General features: G+C 42.2%; 1 protein-coding gene across 1 annotated transcript in view; it reads left to right on the forward strand.

Moving 5' to 3' along the window:
* DDR2 (discoidin domain receptor tyrosine kinase 2) overlaps window positions 1-3,956 on the forward strand; it is a 222,683-nt gene extending 218,727 nt beyond the window's left edge. The window contains exons 17-18 of the mRNA XM_036757661.1: window positions 394-543; window positions 1,731-3,956. Coding sequence (XP_036613556.1) covers window positions 394-543; window positions 1,731-1,871 — 291 coding nt within the window. The 3' untranslated portion in view covers window positions 1,872-3,956. The remainder of the gene's footprint in view (window positions 1-393; window positions 544-1,730) is intronic.
* The last annotated feature ends 8,561 nt before the right edge of the window (window positions 3,957-12,517 follow it).

Genomic DNA, 12,517 nt, shown 5'->3' on the forward strand with positions numbered 1-12,517 from the left:
ATGTATCTTTGGTGGCTGTTTAATTTTCATAGGGTTTAACCTTTACATGATTTGTCCCCCAAAAGGGGTAGGTTTCCCAGGCGTAGTCTGAGCTGAACGGTAATGGTGGGAAAATCACTTTTAAATGTTACAAAGCTCTGTGAGCATTTCTCACACGAGAAATGCAAGGTGAGAAAATCACTTTTGAATGTTACAAAGCTCTGTGAGAGCATATCTAACACGAGAAATTCACTCTTTGAGAATCTCCTACAACTCTGGCTTTGATGATGGTTGTTGCCTCTAGAGGCAAGGGAGGGTGTGAAGTCCACAGCATTACTCCCTTTGGGGTGTGGGTGTGGGGGAGGGTTATCCTGAGTTTCTCTCTTTTTTCCTCCTCTTTTCACAACTGACTAGGGCAAATTCACCACAGCGAGTGATGTGTGGGCCTTTGGGGTGACACTGTGGGAGACCTTCACTTTCTGCCAGGAGCAGCCATATTCCCAGCTGTCAGATGAACAAGTCATCGAGAATACTGGAGAATTCTTTCGAGACCAAGGGCGGCAGGTAGGTAAAATGAAGGATGGATGGATGTGGACATGTGAGTTTCTGGAGAAAGGATTAGAAGAAAGCCCTGACTACACACACACACACACACACACACACACACGTGTATATATGTATATATGTGTGTATACGTATTCATATACAAGTATATGTAAACAAATAACTACATTTCAATGTACAAAGTATAGAGGATAATAGATTTACAGCTGAAAAGGGGGCTTAGATGCCATTTTAGTCCAACTCCTACATTTTATAGGTGAAAAAAATGAGGCCCAGTAATGTTAAATAATTTGCCCTGCCAGGGCTACACAGGTCATACATAACAGAGCTGAAATTTCAATCCTTGTCATCTGAATCCAAATCCAGGGCTAGTTCCAAAGCCCCTTCCTTCAATGAGATAAGTACTGTGAGATTGGCAAAGTGTTATGAGAGTATGGGGGTGAAGATTACTTCTGGCTAGAGGGAGGGATCGAGGAAGGCTTCAAAGAAGGCATATAAAAGCTGGCTGGTACTTTGACAGGTAGAGAAGGGGGAAGATATTACAGGCAGAGGGAATAGTGTAAGAAGGGTTATGAAGGCAGGAAAATATCAGGTATGTTTGGGACTATGGAATAATACATGTTGGTCAAATCTTAGTGTAGGGGAAGGGGAGCACACCAGTGAAGGCTAGAAAGGTAGCTGTATTAGGGAGTCTGAGCTCTGCTCAGCAGGTAATGAGAAGGGAAATGACAGTCAAATTCTGAGTAACCCAAGTAAGAACTTCTATACCCTATGGTTGTTCAGTTGTATCCAACTCATCGACAGTATGGGCCATGAGGTTTTCTTGACAGAGACACTGGACTGGTTTGCCATTTAAGGAAAACAGAGGTTAAATTACTTGGCCTGGGTCACACAGCTAGTAAGTGTCTGAGACAAGATATAAACTCAGGTCTTCCTAACTTCAGGCTCAGTACTCTTTCCATTGAGCCACCTAGCTGCCTATCAATCTTATGGCCTCAGTGGCTTTGACAGCTCCAGACTATGCTGGAACAACACCTATTCAGATATCAATTGGGAAAACAGGGAGGAGAAAGTTTAAACATGAATCCAACTCCCCGCCCCGCCTTGGGCTTTTTTTTGTTTTTGTTTTCTTTTTGACTTTCTTTGTAATTTCTTCATTTTGGTTGTTTATTTGTCTGTTTCCAAAGACGTACCTCCCGCAGCCTGCAATTTGCCCTGATCCTGTTTATAAGCTGATGCTCAGCTGCTGGAGAAGAGACACCAAACACCGCCCCTCATTCCAAGAAATCCACCTCCTGCTTCTCCAACAAGGAAATGGAGAGGAGTGATGCTGTCAACTCTGGAGCACCTCTGATGGTCCCTCAGTCCTCCCCTTAAAACCCACCACTTCTCCAAACCTAAGCCACTTCACTTGGACTTCTAATGGACCCTGGGAGGCGGAGGCTTCTTTGTTTTTCTCTTTTTTTTTACATAAAGAACCAAAAAAGAAAAAAAATCTAGATCAGAGGGAATCTAAAAAAAGAAAAGAAAAGAAATCTCACCTGACATACCAGAGTTGGATGGCAAAAGCTAGAAAATTCAAATAATTTATAAATGTTAAATATGCTTGTTTATAAATGTGCCAATTCTGTGATTTTTTTTTGAGTTCCCATTTCTAGGAAGTGATTGACAAAGCAGAACAGAGAAAGACTTGAAGGATGTTGATATTGTGGGGAATGTGATAGGGATGTGTTTAAGCCAAAAGGTTCAGTGAAGTACTACGTCATGGACTGATCATGGCCTTTGAGTTCTAATGAGGCCTCTCCCATGAACTCATGAGCTAACTTGGGCCAGTAACTGAATGTTTCTCCATAATATCCTCATAGGTAGGAATAGTTCTGATAGCGTACTTGTAAAAACACACCTACACACACACACCACGCAACAATGATGATAACAACAATTACAAACCTATGTCCTGTGGTGATAGAGGCTCTGTTCTCATGTGTGTCACTGAAAAATATCAGCATGGTAGAGAGAATCAGGCAAGTAAGAGGATTTGCCATAGGTGGAGCATCCTTTGCAAAGAAGGGAGATCAGGCAGTTGTAGGTAAAGAGAATATGTGAATGTAATCTGTACAAGTGTGAAATATCCATTTACAACTCCAACAGGAGTGCCTGGACACTATTTTTTTTTCTCTACAGTTTATTCAAGTATATTCAGATGTGGATTTCCCCGGAAGGACTTGATTTTAAATCAGATTCAAGGCATATCTGGGATTGGTAGACCATGGTTGAAGCTGCTGTCGTAGCATCTTAGCTGTGGAAGTAGCTTTGGAAATCATTTGGTCCAAGCTCAAGGGAGCTATCAGAGGTGGGATCTCAGCCACTATCTCTAGGGAAAATTGGGAGCTGATACTTGGCATTCTGGTCCTTTATCCATTGAATTACTCATTTGCTGTGGGTCCCTGTTATACACAGGACTTCGTTAGACTTCTGGAAAGTGGCAATTAGCTAAAGCAGCACCTGGGAAACGTGGCAGAAGATGACCTCAGCAACTATTCTCTTGTACACAGTCCCTCTGAATCCTTGTGGGACTTGACATAGCCAGCATTACATGGAGCATGAGGCTGGGGTCTCCTCCTTTGGACACTTGGGTCATTACTTAAAATTGTCCCCACTTTGTGTTACAACGACTTCAGAGGTAACTCTGAATGTTCACAAACCCCAAGCTCTCCAGCCCACCCGAAAAACTAAGTTTCAACTCAGAATATAGGGGGAGACATAAAGAATTTCGGCAGAGGTATGACTAGGAAGACACAGTAGGGGCTTTTTCCTGGAGTGATGAAATTTGGAAGGAATCAGCAGCATTTCCCTAAGGTGCATTTCCTCTCTATCCCATCTCCAGGGGTCAGACTGTAGGTGAGATCCTACCCACCTACCCCCCTCTCAAAGACCTTCTTTATCTCAGGCTGTATTTTCTCTGTCTATTGGCCACACACTTGACTCCAGGCCAACTCCTCCCATCTCTCCATTAGCAGTCAGTCCTTTGGCTACACAAAAACCTCTGGGTCCTGGAGGTATATTTCTTACTCCCTGCCATTGTACTCCATGTGAACTCCTTTTTTGCCCTAGGCCCCCCAAATTCTTAATTACTGCTCTGGATTTCAGGACATATTTTCCAAGCCAAGGAGCCAAGCCACTGTTTCACAGCCCTCTTCACCCTGTCTACCCACTTCAAACAACTCTTCAAGGTTCTGATTGTTTTCCCCAAATCAGTTTTCAGAATCACTACTGGGGCAAAAGTACAGATAGAAATCCTAGATTCTCTGCTTTAATTCACTGCCCCTAAAAGAGGCACCTATTTCCTGTCTATGAGCTCTCATGTAGCCACGGGTATGAGTTTCTTGACTCCTCTCCTCCCTCCCTCCTTTCCTCTCTCCCTCCCTCCCTTCCTTTCTCCCTTCCTTCTTTCCTCCCTCCCTCCCTTCCTTCCTCTCTCTCTCTCTCTCTCTCTCTCTTTGGTTCTGCAGCAATTCACCTGACTGATGCTTTTGTGCACTAAAGTTGTTCTATACAAATTCATATTTGAAGTTAGTTTATTTAATCTGGATTGGTCTGGCCCTAGTTCAAGAAAAAGGCCACTTCAGAGGGCTGCCAAATTGATTTGAACTTGTAGTTTGCACGTAGTAGTAGATGCTTAATGAATGTTTGTTAAATCGAAATGTTAAACAGGTGGTATCACCAAAGACTCTACCCTTTCCTTCTTGGGTTAGAGTTTGATCTTCCAATATTTAGGTTTTAGAATGAAGACACAGTCCTAATTACCATCCAAATAGCATGTAGAATCATAGAATTGGAAGGGAACTTAGTAGCTAATGAGTCCAGCCACGATCTGAGCAAAAATTCCCCTCTATCATATATCCCCAAAGTGTTCATCCAGCCTCCACCCGAAGACCTGTAGTAAGAGGAAACACCTTTGGTGTGGAGGCCTGTAAATCATCAATAAATTAATCATCAAGCATTTTAAAGCACCTTCTAAATTTGTCTGACACCGTGGTAGGTTCTGGAGATACAAATACAAAAATAAAGCAGTCTGTAACCTCAGAGAGCTTCCATTCTACTGAAAAGACATAGTATATTCAGAGATAAGTAAATATAGGATATAAATAAAACAGACAGTGAAAGGAGAACCTTTACAATCTATGATCAGGGCATTTCTGAGAACAAAGGATTAAAAGTAGGGAAATCCCCCACAAAATGTCGCATATAACCTCAGAGTATAATAGTAGACACCTGGCTATGAGGCTCATTTCCTTAACTAGAAGAGGGCAGTATGGAATTGTTGAGGAAAGAGGAAGAGAGAAATAGATGCTTTGGGGGACGTGAAACTCTTTTTGTTCCCTTTGGAGTCAATTCTCATGGTCAGACAGGCTGTGACATCTCTCTACCTAGGCAGTGCTTTTGGACATTTCAAATCCCAAATTGTAGCTATGCCAGAGAGTAACTAGAGAGCTATAACTAAAGTTGGAAGGTTTATGCCAAATGAAGAGAATGATCCAAGGCAGAAGGCACAAAGGGGGTGGAGGGAAAGGGGAGAAAGCAAAGATGTCATGGGTGATGAGGAAAAGTTGTAATGTAATGTAGACTAGAGTGCTGAGGATGGGGCAGAGGGTTGAGTCTGGCGAGAAGAGAGGGGACAAAATCAAAAAGCAAGAATGTTTTTTTTGAATGATGGAGGTGGAGGATGAATGATAAAGAAGTTTGCAGAACAGAGAGGATGGAATGATATATCATACAAAGCAAGTTAGGGCAGAACTGATGGTGAGTCCTTTTTAGGAATCAAGAGATACTGAATGGTACAAGTGAATGTATTGAAGATAAGAAAAGAGTGATGAAGGAATAAAGGACAATGGAGCTGTTCATGGTAGGATAAAGGGAATTCTTGAGGGATTATAAAACCCATAGTGCACCACCAGAGGGTAGCATTGTCCTACAACAGAAGCACATCAGGAAGGCTCCTATTTCTGAGGATTTGTAGGTAGCAGTGGGTTAAAGTACTAAGGGCAACCCTGAGATTTCAGACACAAATCTCTTATGGACCTAAGCTCTGGAATTTACCCACTGATACATAGAAAGAGTAGGCCTAAGCAAAACCAGTGATTTTTCTGTCTTCTACTACCCCATCCTCTATCTGCTGACTTCTGAGGATACTGATTTGGCTTTGCTTGGGGCTGAAAGAGATGGTTGAATTAGATTCTAGCTATGTAGACCAGGTAAACAGAGATGTAACGAAAATGTCACCCTGAGGACTGGACCATCAAACCTCAAGAAGAATAGATAGGATAGCCCTCAGGTCTTCTAGCTCTAGGGTACACTTGTTGCTGACTATGGTGTTTCTTTAAGGGTCATTTTCTCTGGCCACCTTTCTTCATGGCTGGATTCCACTGAGACAGGAAAAGTGAAATTTTCTTGCAGGTGCCGATGATTGTCATAGTTAAGTAATGTCATGGTATAACTAAGAAGACACAAGCCATTTAAACCTGACCTCTGCAATGTTATCAGGAACCTCAGCTTCAAGATTTTTCCGGAAGGTCCTGGCCTAGCAGCGCTGTCTGGTATGGGAGCTCTAGAACATCTTTTCTTTGTCTCATCCCCTCTCTTGCCCCTCATTATTTCACCTATCCCATTGGCCAATCTTAAGGAGCCATTGTGGATATGATCATTTCCATTCCTGCCAGGAGTAAGATAGTTCAGTGTGAGACTTAACAGTGCCCCTTCTAAGGAAAGACATTCAATGGCATAGGATCTTAGAAAGGTGTGACTACATGCATGCCTCAGGATGGATGTAGTTTTCTCGTTTTTCTTTTGAAAATAAAATCCTCCAGTTGGGACACATCTGTCACCCACTTCCCTAACATTCATGACTCTAACACCCAGAGTGGTCACAGTCAAATGGTAGAAATCATTGACTTGAGTCAGAAATGAATGCAAACTTGGCTGAGGAATAGTCAACTGAGTTAGGAAAGAAATGTGTGAACAGAGTTTATGTGTCGTATGTGGACATGTTTTTCTCTTAAGGCTTATAAATGCTCAGCTTTTTCCCATGACCCACAAGGAGGTAATATGTGTTAGATATCAGTGATGTGGGGGTAGTCCACATGTTTTTGGGCAAAAGAGAGAATGGAGATGAAGATGTTCCAAGGAAACATATTGAAAAGAAACAGCATCTGTGTGTTGCAAAACCACAAATGAGAAGATTAAAAATTAAAAATCTGATTACCCAGAAAAAAGAACAGGATTATGGCTGAGCAGGGTCACTAGAAGTCTCGTTTCTTATTTTAATTTGTAGGCTCCAATCTTGCAATATACTATACAAACCTTTTCCTTTCAGCAGGTTTCTTTGAATGTACATAGTTCTCAGAACGTTCTTGGAATATAGGCATCCTGGTCCACATAGAGAGATGCCTCTGAATTGCAATTTAAATGTTTTTGTAGAAACATGTGAATGCCATTTCCTCTTGGTAAACATTTTTGGAATCTTGAATTGGAAGGTAAAAAGGACCAAGTTGCTAATGGCGAGCTGATTTCCCACATTGCAACCTCAGTTGCTACAAATGGCTCCACCACTAGTGGTCATGATAAGGTGGTATATGGTTGTTTAGTCGCTGTTACACTCTGAGCCCTTGATGCCTTGTGATTTAGCCCTTCTTGGATGTGGTAAGAGAAATTCTCTCCAGGTGCAATTCTGCTGAATGCTAAAGGGAACATTATAAACCCAATTGTAGAGGAGATGCCTCACAATAGGTAGATTGCTTCTCTTAATTGATAGGCAGGACCATTAAAATTCTGGTTCTTACTGTTCTAGTTAGGGATGGGTTTGACGTTTTAAAAGACATGAAAACCTCAGGGAGATATGGCCTTTTTCTTGTATGTTGGCTGAAGGGTGGAGACCTTTTCTATTGTGTCCCTAGCCTGATGAGAGTACACTAGGTAGTCCCTTTGTGTAATTGTAGAGACATAACAAGAGGACTCCCTGATTTAAACCAATGTTTCTACCAACAATGAGTGAAAAGAACATACTGAAGTGGCACTGGACAAACTCCCCTTCTTTCCCGATTGACCACACATGTGTCCAGTAGCTTGTCTTCAGAATAGAAGGAAAATTTCATCTTCCTCTCTATCCATTATCAACATGAAAAGGACCACTACTACAGAAAAAGCTGATTCTATTTAGAAAACCTGGTCCTGAAGTTTTAGAATCACACTGTAATTTTGCAAGAGCTACTTCAATTTCACAGGATCACAGATTTAAATATCAAATTAGATGGAGGTTGGAGGTGGGGAGAGTAGACCTGTTGGAGCTGAAAGGGAGTAAAAAAAGCATCAGAGCAAAAAATCCCACCTAAATACATGGAGCAAAATCAGAATATACTTTGAATATTCTCTTAAACCTTAAAGGAAGGGTTAGAAAAATAAAAATATTGCCCAAATCAGGAGGGCAGATTTCTAACACATGACATCAATTTCCCTTCCTTTGTGCATTCACTGATGGTTCCAGATCTATAATATCCAATTTTGTGGTGATATGTCATCTGCTGATAGATTTGATCAATATATTCAGTTGCTACCCCAAGTGCAGAGTCCAGACTCTTTGGTCCCAAACCTGGGCCTTTCATAATAATCTAAATAGCATCTCCTTCAATCATTCTTGAGAACTACTTTACAGGACTTTCCAAGAGGGAGGAGAATAAAATCAGGTCCAAAAACCTGGAGCAGGCAGGCTGATGTGAATTCATACCCAAAGCAACCTGTATGCAGGAAAATTTAAGGGAAGTTTGAGAAAGCAATAAGGACTAAAATAGTTAAATTCAAAGAAAAGGTTTGTTGTTAATATAGAGGTTTAGAAATAATTTATGGTTGGGTCAGTGTCTGCACATACAACTAGCTCTTGTGGTTTGTCTGGTCCACCCTGGTGCCATTTTCTCTCTAGGGTTATTTTCTTCTTCCCTCACTCTCTTGTTGGGTAATCTTTTTGTGGAGAACTTGGGTCTCTAAAGCAGAGTGGTACATTTCTCCTGAGGACAGTGACTATCTGTGCCCTGTTCTGTCCCTCCTAACAGCTCAGAGGACATTGTGTCCCATTGAGTGCTGATGAATAGCAAACCGATTTAATCTCCGTTTATAGCTATCATACTCATTCCAAAATAGAATATATACAAATTCTCTGTATTTGAAAAAAAGAGATGTGATACCCATTGTATATTGTCTTTTCTTCCTTATTTATTCTCTGTAAGTCCGTCTGTCAGATGATAAAATGTAAATAATAATGATTAAAGAAATATGCTGCCGATGGAGCCTTTTTAAAAACAACAGTGTGTAACAAGAAGCAGCTCTGGGCATTGGCCTCCGGAGGGGGGAGGCAGCACCTTTGGGGAGGTGGAGGCTGGAATGTGGGAGTGGGGATAAGGGGACATTTATCATCCATCAGAGTATTTATATGAAGTCCTAACTACTGGTTTCTACACATGGACAAGAACATTATGATCTCGGAGATTTTGCTGTTCTGTAGACTTGACCAAGCTTATTAACTCAGCACCATTCAGCCATAATAGAGATGAAAATTTAATGTCTTCAAAGCAGGACAAACAGTTCCCAATAACACAAGGGCCATAGATTGGATGGGGGAGGGGCAATTTTTGTTAGAGTTGATATATAAAATCCTTCCTGCCCCTTTTCACACCTACACAGACTGTGCTCAGATATCTATCCCCCCTAACCCCTGCATAGGAAATAATAACTGCTCAGAACAAGCAGAATGAAGGATCAACTTTGTATATCGAAAATAGTGATCAGATATGAAACCCAGTAACAAAATTCATCTCTCACTGAGCTCAGCTCTTAAAAGACCCATTTTTTTTCCCCTTGAGGAATTTCAAATGTTTATCTAAAGGTCATAATAGAATAGGGAGGAATGTGGGGAACATAATGATAGACCCTGAGAAGAAAATTGGATTCCCTTAGGGGTACACTTTGCTTTTAGAAGTAACTGGTCAATTTCCTTTTCTGCTTGAGCAACCCGGTTAAAGGCAGGGCCTTCCTTGGCCAGGGGTTGTAATCACTTTTGGTCAAATAGGGTTTATTGAGGGAATAGAGTCAGAAAGGCATCATGGAGAGAGTAGGTGGGTCCATGGAAAGCTCTTACTCTGCTGAGGGAGTCAGTGAGCTGGCTTCAATTGGAAAAAGGGGCAGGCTAGTTCCAGAGAAGTATGAGGTGGTTAGAGATACTTCCCTGTGAATGGGGAATAGCTGGGACTCTGACTCTGCTTTAGCTATTCTGGAGCAATACAGAAGTTGGAGCTGCTGAGCAGAGGGTATGGTGATAGGGGTGGAAGAGAAAACGCTCCCAGTAGCAAATGAAATAGTCATAAAAAATGTGATAATCCATTCCCTGGGAACCTATTAAGCCAAGGGTTGTTATATTACAGCTCTCTTTCTCTCTCATCTAGACATTTGGTCCCCATTTCCACATTCTTCTAAGAGACTCAAACCTGGTAACATGATGTGCCAAGGAGGCAGAGCGAATCAAGAAAGAAGGCAGGGGAGCAGAAACAGAATCATAGGCCTGAAAAATGAATCCCTTCTGCACTGTATTTGGCAAATGGTCATCCAGCCTTTGCTTGAAGACCCCCAGAGAAGGGCAACTGCTACCTCCTGAGCCAGCCCGTACTGCCACTAGTGGATAAATCTTACTTGACATCAAACTTAAATTTGGCATTTTGAAACTCCAACTCCTTATTCCTAGTTCTGGGGTTAAGCACTAAATAAGCCCTTCAAATAATGGAAGACAGCTATGGTGTCCTATTGTTCTCACCCTTCCATACCCCATTCCCCACATCTCTTCTCTACGCTAAAAACTCCAGTTCCTTCATTCCCAGCACTTAGCACAGTGCCAGGCACTGTAGTAAATGCCAGTTTATCAGTCAATAAACATTAAGTACCTACTATATATCAGACACTGTGCTAAGCACTAAGAATACAAATATAAAACAAACAAAAATTCACAGTCCCTGCCTTCAAGGAACTTATTATCTAATGGAAAAAGACAATACACAAAAGGGAGCTGAGAAGCTAGGGGTGTTGGTAGATGCCACAATGGGGAAGGATGGTATCTAGCCTGGGGTGTGATGGAGAAGTCCAGAAGAGTCCAGCCTGATGGGAAATAGACGACTGGCTTAGCTGCCCTCCTTAAATGGAGGTTCTGGGAAGAGCTTTATGCTGTCTACCCTCCATCTCCACCCTTCAATCAGAAGGAAGAAGTGGCCCCAGGGACAGAAGCTATTGATGAGGGCTGAATTGACCTTGCAGAATGAAAAGAGATTCCTTGGGTATGATGGAGAATATCATGAAAAGATAGTATTCAGAACCCAACCCAATACTCTAGGTTGGGGGTGGGAAGGAGGGGAGGTCAGGCCAGGACAGAGCACTAACAGAATATTGTTTTGTTTATGTACTTTTCTTAGATTTCCAAGATTGTTCTAACTTCCTTGGCAAGTTGTATTACCAGATAGAGTATGTTGTAAGAATGTGGAAGGGCACCTAGGTGGCACAGTAGAGCACTGGGCCTGGAGTCAGGAAGACTGGAGGTCAAATCCAACCTCAGACACTTAATAGCTGTGGGTCCCTGGGCAAGTCACTTAACCTTATCTGCTTCAGTTTCCTCATCTGTAAAATGAGCTGGAGAAGGAAATGGCAAACCAGTCCAGCATCTTTGCCAAGAAAACTCCAAATGGGGTCACGATGGGTGGGACACGACTGAGTAATAACAAGAATGTGGAAATACAGACCAAATATCCGGATGAGAGAAAGCCCGAACAAACTACCGCTCATGAATGCTATGGAATGTCATTCAACTGTAAGAAATAATGAAATCCGGGAAGACTGAGATGAACTGACCCAGAGTGAAGCGAGCAGAACAATTTATATGATAATATCCTCAAGATTATTCACTTTGAAAGACTTAAAAACGCTGATCAATGCAAAGAAAAAGGACCCACGATGAAGCATGTTACCAGCCTCCTGTCAGAGGATGGATTCCAGGGGAGTGATTTTAAAGTTTACAAATCTCTTGATTTGCAATTTTGCAATTTGCAAATTTGCAATCTACAATCTCTCACTGCAATCTTGTGAGGTAGGTACTATTGGCTTAAGTGATTTGCCAAGGGTCAGGCAGCTGGTAAAGTGTCTGAAAACAGGACTTGAACTCAGATCTTCTTGACTCCAGGTTTGGCAATCTATCTATCGCAGTCCTTAGATTTTTGTATTTTTAGACATGGTTGACGTGGGAATTGTTTTGCCAGGCTACACATATTAAATAATAATAAAAGCTAACGTTCATATAGTACATACTATAAGCTAGGCACTGTGCTAAGTGCTTTTCTCATTTGATCCTCACAACCCTGAGAGGCGGGTGCTATTACTACTCTCATTTCACATAAGAGACAACTGAGGCAAACAGAGGTTAAGTGACTTGCCCAAGGTCACACAGCTACTGTCTGAGGCTGAATTTGAACTCAGGTCTTCCTGACTTCAGGCCCTAGCCACTGCGCCCCTTGGCTGCCTATTTGTTGCAAAGATTTTTTTTTAATGAGATAAAAGGAATGCTTAATTGAAAAGTATAAGATTTAAATCTTTAAACAATCAAAATAAAAAAAAATTAGATTCAAGCCTTAGGGCAAAAGTCCCTGTGAGCCTAGAGACTGTGGGCTGGCCCCGCCTCTCCTTACACGTCACTATGCCCCGCCCCTTCCTAGGAGGCACCAGGCCCCGCCCTCCTTTGACGTGTTACGTCTCACCCGGAGAAGCTTTGCTTCAGGGCTCGTCCTAAGCCCCGCCCATCGTCCCTCGCGCTGCCCAGCGCGGACTTGACGAGGTCGTGCTTCTTTGGCCTCCAGCCGCTAGGTGGCGCAGTGGCTGGAACATTGGACTCTTCATG

Source organism: Trichosurus vulpecula, chromosome 4, assembly GCF_011100635.1.
Source record: "Trichosurus vulpecula isolate mTriVul1 chromosome 4, mTriVul1.pri, whole genome shotgun sequence".
NCBI classification, from domain to species: Eukaryota; Metazoa; Chordata; class Mammalia; order Diprotodontia; family Phalangeridae; genus Trichosurus; species Trichosurus vulpecula.